The sequence below is a fragment of the Tachysurus vachellii genome, chromosome 17 (assembly GCF_030014155.1).
Source record: "Tachysurus vachellii isolate PV-2020 chromosome 17, HZAU_Pvac_v1, whole genome shotgun sequence".
In the NCBI taxonomy this organism is placed as follows: domain Eukaryota; kingdom Metazoa; phylum Chordata; class Actinopteri; order Siluriformes; family Bagridae; genus Tachysurus; species Tachysurus vachellii.
The window spans coordinates 17,890,611-17,909,120 of record NC_083476.1 but is presented as its reverse complement, the minus strand read 5'-3'; the positions used below and the strand labels follow the sequence as shown (position 1 = coordinate 17,909,120).

Here is an 18,510-nt window from a genome sequence, read left to right as displayed (position 1 = left end):
AGTAAGAGAGTGAGTGTGTATGAGAGGGAGTGTGTATGTGTGTGCAAGAGAGCGAGAGAGTATGCGAGAGTGTGTGAGAGAGAGTAAGAGAGTGAGTGTATGAGAGGGAGTGTGTGTGTGTGTGTGCAAGAGAGAGCGAGAGAGTATGGGAAAGTGTGTGTGAGAGAGTAAGAGTGAGTGTGTATGAGAGCGAGAGAGTATGGGAGTGTGTCAGAGTAAGAGAGTGAGTGTGTATGAGAGGGAGTGTGTATGTGTGTGCAAGAGAGCGAGAGAGTATGCGAGAGTGTGTGAGAGAGAGTAAGAGAGTGAGTGTATGAGAGGGAGTGTGTGTGTGTGCAAGAGAGCGAGAGAGTATGGGAGAGTGTGTGAGAGAGAATGTGTGTGTGTGTGAGATGGAGAGAATTAATACATTAATGGTGGCCTCTTTACAGTCTAACACCAATACACATTTTATAAGATTTTTCTTTTTAAAAAGCCAAAAGAAAAAGTGTAAAGTCTTTGATCCTTTGAATATTCGAGGAGACGTTTATTTAACATTTCATGAAGGAAGTTTTTTAGTGCCTGTGCTTTGTAACATTTTTCCGCTAAGGGACCTTGTGCAGATGTGTGTATGCTCTCCAGTGTGTTTTATACTTCAAGAGAAAGGGACGGCGATGAGACGCCTGATCGCAGCAGCACACATCACACTTTTTTTTTTCTTTATTTCTTTGTTTTTACAGAAGCACACTTACCTCTGCTTTAATGTTGCCTGTTCTAAATCATCCCAAGTGGCACAATTTAAAGAACCAAATGACAGCTTTGGCTACTGTTACATAAATCGCTGAGAATCTGATGATGGAAACTCTGACACTAAAACTAGATCTGTGATAAATATAAACTGTTTAGAAAGCTCCAGTTTTCCAGCAGCAGCATCTCAATATCTCTATGAACTTTTCTAAACCAGACTGATGCATCAACAATTCCCAGATTTTGCTGGACAGATGGTTGTCACATACAGCCTTGTGTTTTCTCAGATGGCCTCTAGACTTTTTTAGTGAGAGAGCAGTGGGTGGTTAGGGTGGATCGAGGACATGTTTGCATATTCATGAATATTCATGAATCCTTGTGTACTTTACTTTATAGCGGTAAAGGTGTTGAGAGATTCTTACTATATTTTAGTCGTTTTCCAGGCATCTAAATTAAACAATTGATCCTTTCACGCTTATTAAATAGGCTAAAATTCAGAGCTGGGCAAGAACTTGAGTAATTATACTTACGGTACTGTACCTGAGTATTATAATTATAATTTGATGTGCACTTCCTGAGCAGAGTTTCATTTCTCTCGTATTCTCACACATGGTTTAAAAAAAAAAAAAAAACTGAGAAAGAAATGTGAACACGATCCACTCTCGGCGCTCATCTCCCGTGTTTTTATGTGAAGTAAAAAAAGGAAGAAAAAAAAAAAAAACAGAAACTCCCCCAATCGCCGACCTGCTTGTCTTCTCAGCAGCATGTCGTGGGTGTGTGACATTGGCAGAGAGAATCACATCAGAGCACTCGTCGCTGTGAGGAGGCGTACGCTGCTTTGTCGATTCCATTTCGTCTATCGCCAGCAGATTCCTCCCTGTGGCCTTGTCTTTGGATTTTTGGCTTCTGGAGATGATGTTTAAGCAACTAGAATTGTTAGGAAGCTGGCGTTTATGTTGTATGAGCGGATTTTTCTATCAGCGGCGTCCCTTCTGCGTGACAGTTTGTAGCTCGGCAGCTGTCCGAACCGTGCAGGATTCCTCGCCAGCTTCGCGTTCCATACGCAGGACTTTCGTGCACAATCTGCACTTTAGGACTTCTCCCGTTCTCTGCTAGCAGTGTGAAATTACTCGTGAGAAACATTCCTGTCGTGTGCAGTAAGCAGTTTTACAGTGCATGACGATCCATAAAGTGCCCGCAGTGTGTAATTCTGTTAAAAAGGCCACTAAAAACAATTTGCACTCAAGTAACCGGAGCAGCATAAAAAATAACCGCAGTAAGCCCTGGTTGTAGTGAATGAACAGCTGTAAAGGTGTGTGTATCACGTTAAGTGTACACATGTCAGCATATGAGGGTGTGTTTCTTCAGGGCATAAACCGCTTTAAATCCTTGCTCGGCTGTGGCTCCTGAACAAGCTTCAGGTTTATTGGATGTTCCTGTCCTTTGCCTTTACTGCGGCTCTGCGGCTCTCAGTGTGTTTTCTGACACTTTTTTAGTTACTGGTCACTTAACGAGGAACCAATACGTATTAAACAGTGAACGTTTCATGGCTTCGGCAGGATGAGATTACGCTGATTCTCATGCTTCGAAGTTGCTTAAAAGCTCCTGAATTTGTATAGTCAGCTGCACTAGGCACGAAACGTCAACATTTCGTCACGGCTCGAGATCCAATCTCGAGAAGATTGGCTTTCCAACGTCATTCATTCATTCAGAGATTTTTGTTTGTCACATATGCAGTGATACACAACTCGCAGTGACATGAAAACCCAGCTACACCTCTTTGGTCTGTGCCTATAAATAAACTAAAATGAAAAACAAATTTCTAAAAAATAAGTAGAAATAATAAGAAATGCAGAGATTGTGTTGTGCAGTTTGTGTAAACGTTACAGAATTGAAAGTGATGTTACATGCAGGTGAGTTACATGTAGACAAACACAGGAATCTATAGCTGAGATGAAATCTTTGTGAACATGACACCAATAGACCAAAGCGTTAGTTCTGTCCAGCTGGACTGCTAACACATGAATAGCCGCAACAAATTCCTTTCATTTAATGTAATCTTTTTTCTCTTCCTCATGCCGTATTACTACTAAGGCTAAAGATGCTGACATGCCGTTTCATGACCACGCCATCGTTTTGTATTTTTCAAGAAAACGAATCCCAAGGAACGGAAACTCTCTCTGCTGTGGTCCCATTACCGCTGATTAGCACCCAAGTGCCTCCCTGAAGCCGACAGTGATTTTTATTTTAAGACTAGGTGGTCATTAAGGCACTCCTTAGCAAGCTCCGTGCCCTCATTTCAGCATGTAGTCACGTTGTTGATTAGTCCAATTACTGCAGGATTACGGGCACGTTTGATGGTGTAGGACGTAGTCGTGCATTGCAATATGTTCGTTCTACAGTGTCAGAAAATTTCGCTTCCTCCCTCAGGTCTTTAGAAATAAACTATGAATGTAAATAATGTGCTCGAGGTACTTGAGAGGAATGAGAGGAATTTTACAAGAACTTAAGGTTCAACCCTCAAACATCGCCCCTGACAGAACAGTTTTCCTTAAAGCTTAAAAACATTTTGTCTAGGGACGTCTTTTTATCCGAGATACCGCTGAGCTCCTGGGAGCAGAAAAACATCTCCGAACACACAAGCTGTAAAAGCTTGAGGCTACAAAAGGAGATCATCATCATGTTCTGCTCCCGTCGGTTAAAAACAGGAATCTAAAGCCCCGTTCACACTGCAGGTAAAAGTGGCACAAATCTGATTTTTTGGGGGGGGGTCAAGTGACCAGGTCAGACTTCTTCAGGAGTAGTGTGAACACTCAAATCTAGCCCAGATCTGATTTTTTTCAAATCAGATTCAGACCACTTCCATATGTGGTCCTGAATCAGACCCAAATCTGATTTTTTCCAATGTGACCGCAGTGTGAACAACCGAGGCGGATTTGATGCGACTTTTACGTCAATCTACATCGACATTCGTCACAATTATGCGCCGGCGAGTACGCGCACAAACGTGACTACGCCTACAAAATGGATCGAATAATCAAAAGTTGCCCTCGACATCCAAAAATTTTCAAAACACCGCGTCTCTGTGCTGCCATTACACAAACATTTAGAAAGAAAAGCGAATAATGCTTACTTCCTCCATAACCTCGCCAACTTTAGCGCAACGGCGTGCTGCGTGTGACGTCATTGTTATTGTTCGTTTGCGCATGCGGGTCAGTTCGAAACAGCAAACAGTTCACACTGGTATCTGATATAGGCCACATTTTATAAGGTAATGTGAACAGCCAAAAAAAAAAAAATCAGATCTGAGCAAAATATCCGAATTGAGCATTAAGACTTGCAGTGTGAACGGGACTTAAGGCTACAGTGAGGGCAGGATCACCAGAACCGGACAGTTGAAGACCGAACAAAGACCAGGTCAAGAGATTTTGTTTGTGATGTTCTTGAGTGCTTGGATATAATTAGAGAAATATTCTAGAAGTAGATTTTTGCACATTTTAAGCTTTCTCTGCACTGTTGTTCAGTGTCGAGCAACAATGCACCCGTAGATTACGCACTTCATGTAAACCCAATGACAGCGTGCAGATGGAGCTGTTTGGACGACGTGTGAATTTACAGCTTTGTGTTTTTCTTATAGTGAGAAGCTCAGTGGTGAAACAGTGGAGTAGATAAACACAGAGTCTGCTGATGTTTCTGAGTCAAGGGACTGGAAGCCATGCTGCTGAAACAAGAACGTGTGCATTCGTGCATGGAGAAACTCTCACAACCTATCTCTTTCTCTCTCTCTCTTTGTCTGTCTTTCTTCCACTCTCACTCTGTCTGTCTGTCTACCTGCCTGCTTGTCGGATCGGTCTCTCTCTCTCTCTCTCTCTCTCACTCGCTCTCTCACTCTCTCTGTAATTGCTCTATCTTTCACTTCATCACCTTGTCAGGCTTATCTGCTTTTTTCCTTTCGCTCATTAACTCTTGCTATCATCATTGTCTCAGTAGGTATCTCTACATTCTCTCTCTCTCTCTCTCTCACCTTTATGTGCATTAAGAATTTAGTGATGTGAATTATTTCCATCTATGCTTTTTTTTTTTTTTCTTTGCCTCCTCCAAATACACTAAACATCTGACATGCTGTTACTGAGAAAGCTTTAGATGTTCTATTTGCAGCGTTCAGCTGTGAGAAGAAGAGAAAGACACTTCAAATCCTGCTGTTATAGGAAAATAATAACAAGTATGATGTTATTTTCCTATGACATCACTTTCTGATGTTTATTCCTTTTGTAACACTGCAATTTAACAATGATTTTAGCAAGAAAAGCTTATTATTTTTTTTATTTTTTATTTGTTAAATAGCCTTTTTATTATTATTAGGGTTCGATTATGTGGCTCGTCGACTATACCTCGTCCCTGTGAATGAGCTGTTACTATGGGAACAATAGCTAAGAGGTAAAGAAAATCTTCTGGTCAATCCATTTTGAGGATTCAACATCACTGTGGTATAAATGGTAGCATGCACTTCCACTTGTATCACTTAAGTCATGAATCATACACGTCTTTACATTTTGTTTTAGCTCTCACTTCATCACCTTGTAAGTCTTATCTGTTCTTTTCTTTCACTCATTAACTCATGCCATCATTGTCTTAGTAGGTATCTCTCTATTATTACTCTCTCTCTCTCTGTCTCTCTCTCTGTATCTCTTTTTCTATCTTTCCCCTGCCTATCTCTGTCTATTTTTGTCTGTCTCTCTCTCTGTCTCTCTCTCTGTATCTCTTTTTCTATCTTTCCCCTGCCTATCTCTCTGTCTATTTTTGTCTGTCTCTCTCTGTCTCTCTCTCTGTATCTCTTTTTCTATCTTTCCCCTGCCTATCTCTCTGTCTATTTTTGTCTGTCTCTGTCTCTCTCTCTCATGCTCTCTTTCTGTCTTTCCCCCTCCCTATCTCTGTCTATTTCTCTGTCTGTCGCTCTCTCTCTCTTTCCCCCTGCCTCTCTCTCTCTGCCTGTCTGTCTGTCTATTTCTCTCTCTCTCTCTCTCTCTTTCTATCTTCCCCCTGCCTCTCTCTCTCTCTCTCTCTCTCTCTCTCTCTCTCTCTCTCTCTCATATTGCCATATCTTTCACTAAATCTCCTTGTCAGTCTTATCTGCTGTTATCATTGTCTCATTATCTCTCTCTCTCTCTCTCTCTCTCTCTCTCTCTCTCTCTCTCTCTCTCTCTCTCTCTCTCTCTCCCTGCCTATCTCTCTGTCTATTTTTGTCTGTCTCTGTCTCTCTCTCTCTCTCATGCTCTCTTTCTGTCTTTCCCCCTCCCTATCTCTGTCTATTTCTCTGTCTGTCGCTCTCTCTCTCTCTGCCTGTCTGTCTGTCTATTTCTCTCTCTTTCTATCTTTCCCCCTGCCTCTCTCTCTCTCTCTCTCTCTCTCTCTCTCTCTCTCTCTCTCTCTCTCTCTCTCTCTCTCTCTCTCATATTGCCATATATTTCACTAAATCACCTTGTCAGTCTTATCTGTGATAAGATAAGACTGATATCATTGCTGTTATCATTGTCTCATTATCTCTCTCTCTCTCTCTCTCTCTCTCTCTCTCTCTCTCTCTCTCTATCTCTATCGCTCTCGCTCTCCCTGCCTTTCACTCTGTTTGTCTGTCTCTCTCTTTCTTTCTTCTGGATGTAACATATAAGTTTTTCATGGTTAATAAGTGGAAAAAGCAGTCATGCTCACATCAGAGTGATATACAGCGCTTGTGGACTTCGTCGGCACTGGGTAAGAGCGGAAAAGCGAGTGAATAAAACAGTTGGACTGAGTGTCAGGGTGTTTACTGTCATTTGTAAGTGTATGGGAGAGCTCGGGGTGTGCGTGATTGTTTGAGACTCGGGTACCGTGTTAGAGCTCGATTGTGCTGATCACAGTGCTGGGTAATTAGGGAGGGTGAGTGGGTTAAATGTGCATGTAAACTGTTGCGAGTGAAGCTTCTCGTTGATTGATTAATTGGCTGCTGCTGATAAGTGATGGCACTGTGAGAGGCAGGAAGCAATCTATGCCCTGTCATCCATTCCCCCGCACCCCCTGCCTCGTTCCTCCACACACTCTCTTTCCTGATTAAACACTCCAGTAGGTTTTGCCACCGCATGTTTTTGATTAGCAGTCACAGCCGGTAAAGTAGACAACTTCTTTTGATTATTAATAATGAAATATTAATGCAGTGCAGCTATTTGCTTTGTAGTTTTTGCCAGCACCGGCAAAGTCTTTGGCTCATATCGCTGTCTTTTTCAACACTTTGGCACTTTGGTGTCATCCGAGATCTCGCTGGGTTTTTGTTTTGTATTTTAAATTCTCTGCAGTCCCAGTAGTCACATGTTTCCATGCCTCCAATCATCATCTTCCTCCAGCTGCTCCCTTTAGGTGTTGCCACAGTAGATCATTTTTCTCCATCTTGCACTGTCCTCTGCATCTTCCTCAGTCACACCAACCACCACATCCATCAACCTCCTCCTTGGCTTTTCTCTTCTCCTCTTGCCCACAGCTCCATCCTCAGCATTTTTCTTCCAATATCCCCCTATGCCTCCTTTGTAGGTCCCTCTAATATACTTATTTCCAATCGTTTCCATCCTCGTCACTCCAAATGCAAATTGCAGCATCTTCAGCTCTGCCACCTGTCTTGTAAATTCTTATTGATTCCATTCAGTTGAGTACAAATTTTTGTATAGCACATTATAAAACGGACATTGTCTCGAAGCAGCTTTACAGAACAAAAGAGATTTAGTATAAAATAGTTTAATATTATACAAAAGTTCAAGATTAATATTAGACTTTATATTATATTATATGGCTGTGGTAGCTCAGTGGTTAAGGTGTTCTACTACTGATCGGAAGGTCATTGGTTCGAATCCCAGGTCCACCCAAGTTGCCACTGCAGGGCCCCTGAGCCCTTAACCCTCAATTGCTCAGGTGTATAAACTGAAATAAGACAATGTAAGTCACTCTGGAAAAGAGTGTCTGCTAAATGCTGTAAATGTTATATTTAAATGTTTGTATTTATCCCTAATGAGCAAGTATGAGGTGATTCAGGTGACTGTGGCAAGGAAAATCTTCCTTAGATGGAAAAGAAAGAAACCTTAAGAGAAACCAGACACAAAAGGGAACCTAGTCCTCATTTGTATTGGAGTAAATTACAAATCTTGTTATAACGGGTTATAAAGCATGCATAATCCTTTATAATGCATCAGATAAGACGATATCACTTCCGAGTCCTTATGTTACAAGACATCATAAAGAGTCAGCATTAGGTGAGGATACATAATGGATTATAGGTCAGAAACCACATTAGATCTTACTGTACAGACATCATGCCTCAAAGCTTTGATACCTCATGGTTTGATCCTGAGCTCAAGTTAGCGTATTCCTTTGTGTTCTCATTTTTTCATGTTTCCTCTCATTTCCCAAAAAACGTGCCACAGGACTTTGCTTGTTGTGAGTAAATATGAAAAGTGATGTATTCACGCCTCGCATCCGGTGATGAGTGTATTCCCGTCTCGCATCCGGCGTTCCCAGGATAAGCTCCGAATCCACCATGAAAGTGATTACTGAAGATGAATGAATGGGATTATGTGTTGTGTAATCTGACATTATCATGTTCAGATGCTTCAGAAGTGCTAGTGTTAGTTTAGTTGCTACTCCTATAACTGGAAATACACACACACACTGTCTTATAGGCTTACTTATGGATTTTAAGACTTACCAGACCTTTTTATTTGCTTTTTGATTGCTACGTGAATGTTACAAACCCTATTTTTTTAGTTGTCTAGGGAACAAGGGTGCAACATTAAAACATTGAACGTGTACTGGAAGAACTTACTGGAAACCATAAAGTCAACCTTGACGTCTTTTATTTTGGTGAACCATTACAAATTACCCCAAAACATAGTGTACATGAAACTATATACAGCCAATAACAAAACCCAAAAATAACTCACAAAAGAACGGGGACAAGAGAAAAGAACAAGACCGTGCCAAATCAAAGAAAGAAACAAAACATAACCAAACTCACTAAACAGGAAAAAAAACTTCTACTCTAACTCAACCACTACGATAACCCATCCATTAACAAAAAGAAAAATCCTCTGCGTCGAAGACGCCCTAAATACACTACCCTTACTAACAAACAAAAATACAAAGAGTGGCATGCGTCACTAACCTAGTGTACTAGACAGCAATTAATGGCTCAGTGGTGCACATGTATGTCACGTGACTTCCTACCTGGTCTTTGTCTCTTCCCCCGTTCGGTACTGTCATTTGATCAGCCCGAGAACAAACCGCAGGAAACACCAGAGAGACGAGACCCAAAACTGAGCCACGAGTTACTGACTCATCAAAGAACACTGACTTCACAAAAAGGTAATGCAAGGATGGTACAGGGCAGAACAAGCATGCGAGTCCACGACCAAACAACCACTACAATTGTGGCATGCCAGAGAGAGCTCCCGCCTCCTGAACAGGTGCGCCTTTAAATCAGCAGTAGGGCGCCCTCATTGGTGGATCCGCGCGTTGTCGTCACGGTGATTGGCAGACATATTGTCCATGCAGGTAGTCGCATCGCCCTGCTAAAACAAAAGTTAAAGACACAGAACAAACACAAGGGAAGAAAACAAAAACAAAATACCATTCCTGGAAACATTAATAATATGGGACGTAACAGTGAAACATGCTAGAACAGGGGTGGCCAACCAGTCGGTGGTGCACATGTACCACCGTGGCCAACGGTGGTAGGCCACCACTGTGGTGCACATGTCGGTGGTGGCCAACCAGTCGGTGGCCAACCAGTCAGAGACCAAGAGCCACGTTTTTTTACTGTGTTACCGCAAAGAGCCACATCATACACATGGGCACACATGAACATCACCTTTTATAAATTGTTTACTTAAATGATCTTGCTCCTACTGGGAAACTTTGAGGTATTTTCATCCCTCACTCACATGCGCGTTTGATGAAAATATCGTATTGAACTCAAGCGAAGCAAACATGTATATTAAAAAGACACAAATACAAACTTCGGTATGAACGTAAGAGCCGCATGAAACCGGGCAAAGCGCCGCATGCGGCTCGGGAGCCGCGGGTTAGCCACCCCTGTGCTAGAAAGACAATCCAGGATTTTTCTTGGTATACTGTACTTCAGGTTACATATCCTTATAGATTATGTATGTACTTCTGTATGCATTGTTGCATTTTCAGAAGTTTGTATACTCTCAGGAACAAAATGTACTAAAGTGTTCTGTTGCTGCTCACTGAGCTGTACCTCAAGGGTATGTATTTATATATACATGTGTTGCACTGGGAAATGAATGTGGTGTACCTGTAAAACCCATTTATGCTGAAACTGTGGTCCTTCAGGTCTATTTATATGCTTTAAATAAGATTTAAAGGTACATTACATTCACATACACGTGTCGGGTAAAAGATGTTGTTAAAGTCGATCCAGCCTTGAGGTAGTTGTAGAAGTGTAGTTTTTAGGTTAAAAGTATTTAACATTGATCCGTGTGGTTTGGTGCGCAATATTTTAGTCGCTTTAAAAAATGTAATCTGTCTGCTTTATTTATTTGTTTTATTTCTCTATTGTACTAACGCTCGAGCAGAGAAGAACAGCACTTGAATGGTTTGTGCAGGAATACTTGGAAATGTGAACACAGAATATTTTTGAAAAAGCTTTATTTTTTTAAATGTTTTATGAGAGTCAGGTTTTTATACACCAGGAAGATCTTCCATATCCCTTGCTAACCCCTGAAACTTGAAATAGGAAATAGCGATACAAGCGCAACCAAATGCTTTACATGCTATACTGTACGTAGATGATAAGGAGATTATTAGGATTTGTGAAGTGATAACATGTATTTCAATAGGAGCATGGAGCAGAACATTTGGTGAGGTGTGAAAGCTGTTTTAGAGCAGTAGAGAACCACGTGCCGAATAACGGTATGGAATTGCACTCTTTGCTTATCGCTGCAATACACTTCAAGGGTATATCAAGTATCTTTCACCTGATAGTCCGTGAAGGGGGAAAAAAAAAACACGAGTGAAGACGAGCTTAATGTGCATGTCTTACACATCTCATCCTCAGGCATCTCTCTGGATAAGGTCTTTGACTACAGTGAGTACTGGGAAGTGGCCCGTGGTCTCTATGCTCCGTTTGACTGCACAGCCACTATGAAATCCGGGAACGCTGACGTTTACGAGAACGAGATCCCGGGAGGCCAGTACACCAACCTTCACTTTCAGGCTCACAGCATGGGCCTAGGCAACAAGTTCAAGGAGGTGAAGAAAGCCTATGCTGAGGCCAACAAACTCCTGGGAGACCTCATCAAGGTAAGTGGGCCGCATCCAAGCAAGCCTCCCGTGTTAGGGAAGAGAAGTACAGTGCAGTCGTTTCACTCGAGTTCACAAGCTGCAGCGTTTCTGATTGCCACAGTGCCAATCAGTGTCCTTTGAGACCTGTGGCAAGTGTGTCAAAAGTGGCGTTTCGTCAGCAGCAGCTGTTTGATTTCCTTTTTAGAACTTTGAAAGAGCAGATATGCTGTAATTAAATAACACAATTTTCATGTGGCACGGTCTCTATAGTTAAATACGACTTAATTATCGCCTACTGCTCTGACAGACACCTCACTCCTCTCTCTGCAATTCACGCGTACATTCGCAAGATCACAAGAGTCCTGGGCCCAAGAGCTCTACTCTGCCTTCAAGTTTTAATTGCACGCTGACTTCACTGTCACTGTCCCCTTGCAATCCTTTCAGTCGTAGTAAAAATAGAAAATGGCATAAACATCACACAGGAGGGGTGCGATCCTGTCATAGGTTCCTTTGGCACAGAGATGGCTCGAATAAGTTGTTTTAAGCAAATTACTGCTCCTCAGCCATTTTGATCCGCGTGCCCTTTATCCGTTTGCCACCTCAGTTCGATGACATCCATGCACATTGGGTCTCACCTTGTTGCTTTTTATTTCCCACTGTGTAATTAATGGCTGTTGTTGTGCACTCTTATTCAGGAACAGGCAAACATGTAGCATAGCGTTTGTGTGGCATGCTAACACTGGTTTTCATTACCACCTTTCCATCGTCTCGTCACTCCATTTCATTTTTCCTTGCCTTCATGCTGATAGCAAGCGGTAACTGTAAATGTAATCTAGTCATATCAGTCGAGTCATATCCTTTCAGCCAACCACACAAAGACTAAGAATGTATTGCAGAGGCTGCGGTGTTTGAGAGATTGAGGTGAACTTCCATGACTCGCGTCTCTTTCTCCAGGTGACTCCGTCTTCGAAGATCGTGGGAGACCTGGCGCAGTTCATGGTCCAGAACTCCCTGACACGGGCCGAGGTGGAGGAGCGGGCCGACGAGCTCTCTTTCCCTCTCTCGGTGGTGGAGTTCTTGCAGGGCCACATCGGCATCCCTCATGGAGGCTTCCCGGAGCCGTTTAGGTCTAAGGTAAGACTTTGTCATTCCACTGAGCTTCCAAGTTGTTTAAAGATCTACTTAAATGAATACTGCTTTTTTTAAGACCAGAGAAAATTAAACCAGTTCTGGAGGACAGAAATTATGCTCAGGGGTCCAGCAACGAGGACGGAAAGCATGCTCGGGAATCCAACATGTGACATGTCTGAAGGCTGTTCCTGCTTTTCAAAAGATTATTGAAATGAATCAAATAAATTAGAAATAAATATATAAATATACCTTTTTTGATTTAAACACGGGGGGCACAGTGGCTTAGTGGTTAGCACGTTCGCCTCACACCTCCAGGGTCGGGGTTCGATTCCCGCCTCCACCTTGTGTGTGTGGAGTTTGCATGTTCTCCCTGTGCCTCGGGGGTTTCCTCCGGGTACTCCGGTTTCCTCCCCCGGTCCAAAGACATGCATGGTAGGTTGATTGGCATCTCTGGAAAATTGTCCCTAGTGTGTGATTGCGTGAGTGAATGAGTGTGTGTGTGCCCTGCGATGGGTTGGCGCTCCGTCCAGGGTGTATCCTGCCTTGATGCCCAGTGACACTGAGATAGGCACAGGCTCCCGTGACCCGAGGTAGTTCGGATAAGTGGTAGAAGATGAATGAATGAATGAATGAATGAATGATTTGAACACATCCCCCACCCCCACCCCCAGACTAATGAAGCTAATAATGAAACCTTTTCTCAATAGAAACACTAATCTAATTGATCTACGGACTCCAAACACATTTATATGCTCTACACTCCTAGCACATTGTTCTGAATCTGCTTTCACTGCTGAGAAAATGAGGCATGTTGTAATTTTACTGGTTTGCTCTTCCTTGTGTGTATTAAGTGCCACATAAGTTCTCTCGGTGGACTTCATTATAATGTGAGCAGTTAGTCTCTTTAATCTGATCTTGGCACTGGATGTAAAGTGTTTTTTGGCAGATGGCAGGTTTTTTTCTAGGAGTTTTAAGACTATTACCTGTTCGTTGACATTGCGTACATATAATAACAGGCTGCTGGTTCAACTTGAAATAGAAAATGTAATCTACATGCTGTGATTATTTACAACCAACAAAACAAATGGAAAATTTCTGACAAATAAAAACGTGTTGATATTTGTAAAGCAAAGCGGTCGAAAGCTGTTGAGTGAACTACAAATGTGTAAATTAAAAAAATAATAGAAAAAAAAAATAATTGTGTGTTTTAGACTGGAAAAAGGATTGTTAGAAAGAGTCTTGAACTTATTCATAATTCTTTTTTTATTATTTATTTTTAAGCTTCGTTTAACACTCGTGTGTTTTTTGTAGTGGGCGTGCACCAGATGCCAATAAAAAACGTTGGAAGAAAAAAAAAGCTGCTGCAGAAAATAGTATTATTTCATTTACAAAATATAAAAAACTTCTAAACCTCTACAGTTCCTCAACCGCAGTGATGTGAATCAAGTTCATAATCAGTCTCAAGCATGTGGAAGTTTCTAGAATGATTAAATAAGAGAACTATTTTTCAGAACAATAACGTCTTCTCAAATAAAGGAAATGTACGTAGTTTATATTTGTCAACAATATCCACCATATAATATTTGATCAGATTGACTTCTTGAGTTGTCATTTTTTGGTTTGTTATATTTCAGAAATAGATATAGATAGATAGATGGATAGATGGATGCATCCCCTGTGTTTATGGACGTGTTCTGTATTATTCCAGGTTTAATTGCTTCCACTTCATACCTTGGAGAAATAAAGGTTAAACAGCTTTACAACCCTAAATATTAGTCACTTGAAGCACCCAGTGATGACATTTTAAATTCAAAATTTTTTATAATCCTTCAAAAAGAGAAAATAAATATATTGTGTCTTATAATAGTGCTTAGGTCCCTATCAGCTGTGACAGTAATGCAGCATGGGTAGGTGGTTTTATAATGAGCAGGGATATGTTTCAGTGTTTACAAGTCATCAAGGAATTAATTATAGTACTTCGCCTGAGCTTTTTCATGCATTATTCGAGTTTATAAAAATGCTTTCACGGCATTGTTACTAAATTACAAAGAAACATTAGGACATTCATAAAACTTTGAGTACAGAGGAAGCAGGAAATGGTAGCAAAGCTTATTTCTGCTCTGTCGAGGCACTTTATCAAGTTCGGGAGAAAATATGCCATTTAGACCGTGCATCTCTAGACAAGGCAAAATTCTTTCTCTCTTTTTTGCTTTGCTTTTCTTTCCTTTACTTAGAAGACTTCATCTCTTCATCTCAGTCATTTTGCCAATCTCTTTAAATAAAATTCTTTTGTTTATCCATCTCTTGCTTCTTGTTCTTGTCAGCTAAAGGTGCTGAAAAAGCTCATCCTTCCCATTTGCCATTCATGCCCCAATTACCCAGCAGCCTCTTCTGTACAAGATCAATTGTTTCCCAGACAAATGTGTGTCCCTCCTGCAGTTTGGCTAACTTATTGCACACACTGCTTGAGAATAAATAGGGCATCTCCATGGCATGTTTGGTGGATAACAAACATGTTCTTTGCATTGCCCCACATTTATAGCATACAAATAAAATTTTGGGGGAAGGGCACGGTGGCTTAGTGGTTAGCATGTTCGCCTCACACCTCCAGGTTTGGGGGTTCGATTCCCGCCTCCGCCTTGTGTGTGTGGAGTTTGCATGTTCTCCCCGTACCTCGGGGGTTTCCTCCGGGTACTCCGGTTTCCTCCCCCGGTCCAAAGACATGCATGGTAGGTTGATTGTCATCTCTGGAAAATTGTCCGTAGTGTGTGATTGCGTGAGTGAATGAGTGTGTGTGTGTGCCCTGCGATGGGTTGCCACTCCGTCCAGGGTGTATCCTGCCTTGATGCCCGATGACGCCTGAGATAGGCACAGGCTCCCCGTGACCCGAGGTAGTTCGGATAAGCGGTAGAAAATGATTGAATGAATGAAATAAAATTTTGCAATATTAACAATGCTTTTATCTCAGTGTTTGCCCACAGATATGAAGTGTTGTATTTGAGCACACAGCATGTTTTCAGGCATTTCCACTTAAGGCATAAGTGAAATCTGCATCAAATATTAAAATTTCATTTACACTTGTAACCACCACCACCACTCAGAATGTCCTTAAGGAGAGCTATCCAGCTGATTCCTCTAGCCTCTTAAATGGAAGAAAATGGAGAGGAAAAGAGGGGAGGATTAATTGTGATTGCTGTAACGACCATATATAAATATTTGTATACTTTTGTGCCAGGCTCTGGGGGATTACAAGTACTCAACTCCTTACATATGTGCATTTGTAGGTCCGCTATGCATGAGTGGTTGGAGTGGAGAGTTTACAGTCTCTCTAAGGGAGGCTTTAAAGTACATTCCAGCATTGTCGTTAATCCTTGTCGAGTTCTCTGGAGTCGTGTAACGGATCGTTTCTGGTGCAGGTGTTGAAATCGCTGCCTCGTATAGAGGGTCGTCCAGGTGCCTCTCTCCCTGCGATGGACTTCAAGGGTTTGGAGAAGCAGCTGCGTGAGACGCACGGTGATGACATCACTCCAGAGGACGTAATGTCTGCAGCCATGTACCCCAAAGTGTTCCAGGAGTTCAAGGAGTTCACCACCACCTTCGGACCTGTCGACTGCCTCAACACCCGCCTCTTCCTGGATGGGCCGAAGATTGCAGAGGAGTTTGAGGTGCTGTTCTGATTTCATATTTGTCATGAAAGCTTAGGCAGGACTTTTGTACATGTACACGCTGACATTAATCCCTGTAATATTTCACTCAGGTGGAGCTCGAGAGAGGAAAGATTCTCCATATTAAAGCTCTGGCACTGGGCGATCTAAATAAAGCCGGTCAGAGAGAGGTCTTCTTCGAGCTCAATGGTCAGCTGAGGTCTGTCCTGGTCAAAGACACCGTGGCCCTTAAGGTATAAATTAAAGTTATACCATTCTGTAAAAATGTCTAAAATTAACTTGTGTACCAAGGAATCACATAGATATAATTTTTATTTAATTTTTTTGTTTGTTTCTGCATTACATACACCACTAACAAACCCTTGTTAGTTTTGGTGGTGGTTAGATTTGCAACATTGGTACATTTTCTAACCCCCTTGGTTGTTTTGCTTCCCAAAATTAAAAAAAAAAAGGTCATTTAAACTACTACAGTTAATGATCGAGATTTTAGCTTCAGTGAATGCTCATATCAAACATCATCATGGAAAAAAAAGTGTGAGCTCTGTGACATAGACCATGGCATGGGTGCTGGTACCAGATGGGATGGTATTAGTATTTCATAAACTACTGATCTCTTTAGAATTTCACACACAGTTCTGTGGGTGGAAACAGCATGTTGAGAGGTTAGAGGATATGGTCAGGTTGGTTAGAGCTGCCAGGAAGGATGTAGTAACTCAAATAATCACACTTTACCAAGTAATCACACTTTAATTTTGCACCTTAGCATGCACTAAACCTAGAATCTTGTGGTAGATGGGCTAACAAGCAGAAGAACGACAACTGGAATCTGAATCATGGACACAGACTAACCAAAACTAGAAAATAGACCAGGTGATTTTTTTTTTTTTTGTCTAATCTTCAATTGTTCATGAAGATTAGACAAACAAAAATCGCCTGGTCTATTTCCAGTCTTGATCAGCTCTCTTGGGTTTGTGGCTTCAGAGTCTTGTACATAGTGTTTTTCACAACATACTTGTTAAACTCTGTAGACTATTGTTTGCAAAAATCCCAGGAGATCAGCAGTTTCTAAAATATTCAAACCAGCATTTCTGGTACCAACAACTGTGCCATAGTTACAGAGAATTTTTCACCATTCTGATGTTTTATGCCAAAATTAACTAAAATTCTTGACCTGTATCTGCAGGATTTTATATATTGTGCTGCTGCCACTTGATTGGCTGATTAGATAATTGCATAAATTAAACATTTCATGCAGTTTCCTATTAAAAGTCCCATTTCCTTCTTTCTATCCATCCATCCATCCATCTACAAAATCAATTAACCAGCCACCCCCCCCCACCCATCCGTCCATCCATCCATCAACCCACACATTTATAGGCTGAGCTACTGTACAGTTCATTTTAAGTGCTCAGTTCCAGTGAAAGTTCCACACCCGGACCACATTCTGCCATTTCACAACCGCTGCTTGTTCCTTCTTTATTACTGTCTTCTGCATTTTCTTCATGCCCTTTCCGATACTTTATAGACGATAGTCTAACTTCATCTATTTGTGCTGCTGCAGGAGATGCACTTCCACCCAAAGGCTCTGAAGGATGTGCGGGGTCAGGTGGGAGCGCCCATGCCAGGGAAAGTGGTCGAGGTCAGGGTCAAAGAGGGCCAGAAGGTGGAAAAAGGCCAGCCTCTGTGCGTCCTCAGCGCCATGAAGATGGAGACAGTGGTGAACTCGCCACTTTCTGGCACCGTGGCTAAAGTTTATGTCAAAGTCGACAGCACCCTGGAAGGCGATGACCTCATTCTGGAGATCACAGAGTAAAGCAAGCAACGTCAGAAGGCATCCAGGACACAGCTCTAAAAAAAAAAAAAAAAAAAAAGTGTTATCAGCTCCTGTATGGGGCTGTACACGCACACACACACACGCACACACGACAAAAGCACACACCTTTTAAAGCAAATGTATGCACAAATTTTGGAACTGACAGAGGGAAGGGAGTTCAATATTTAGTCTAAAATTATCTACACCTAGTTATTGCCTAATGTATCCAGAAATTAGTGTTTGTGCACTGGGTGCAGAAGAGTTCTTGTTTTCATGTCATCTGAATCTATTTTGCATAATCACCTGTCATGTGTAATCACCAGAGCTAATGATCCATGAGCTGAAAACTAGTGTTACATTAACATTGAGTGTCTCTGTTTAATGTTGATGTCATTATGTCTTAGAAATACTGTATGTAGAAATCGGATTGTTGCGGTAAAAAGATTAATTAAGAAGAAAAGCATGCGATAAATGAAAATGATGAGTCAATTCTGCAGAAAAGTACATTTAAATAGATATTGAGATACTAATAGCAGCTAATTTCTTGTACAGTGTCCTTTGAGGTGTTGCCTTTAATTCTGAATCAACTAAAAGAGAAATAAAATGAAAGTTCCCATGTAGCCTGTACCTTAGCTTTCTCTTTTTCATTCAGTTGAGATCAGTTCAGAATTTTTAGTTGTTAGGTAAAAAAATTCATACATAACGTAAAATACTAGCTTCATGGTGAATATGATCTATGGCCTTGTTAGAACCGAGAGCTCTAACTAATGCATTCTGGGTAAACCGCAGCAGAGTGAAAGGATAGGCTGGCTGACCACTGATGTATTTTTGGCTGAGTTTCAATTATAACAA

General features: G+C 41.5%; 1 protein-coding gene across 1 annotated transcript in view; it reads left to right on the top strand.

Moving 5' to 3' along the window:
* Positions 1 to 18,285, top strand: part of pcxa (pyruvate carboxylase a) — a 134,397-nt gene extending 116,112 nt beyond the window's left edge. Inside the window, exons 17-21 of the mRNA XM_060890880.1 lie at positions 10,823 to 11,067; positions 12,004 to 12,183; positions 15,597 to 15,845; positions 15,938 to 16,078; positions 17,407 to 18,285. Coding sequence (XP_060746863.1) covers positions 10,823 to 11,067; positions 12,004 to 12,183; positions 15,597 to 15,845; positions 15,938 to 16,078; positions 17,407 to 17,658 — 1,067 coding nt within the window. The 3' untranslated portion in view covers positions 17,659 to 18,285. The remainder of the gene's footprint in view (positions 1 to 10,822; positions 11,068 to 12,003; positions 12,184 to 15,596; positions 15,846 to 15,937; positions 16,079 to 17,406) is intronic.
* The last annotated feature ends 225 nt before the right edge of the window (positions 18,286 to 18,510 follow it).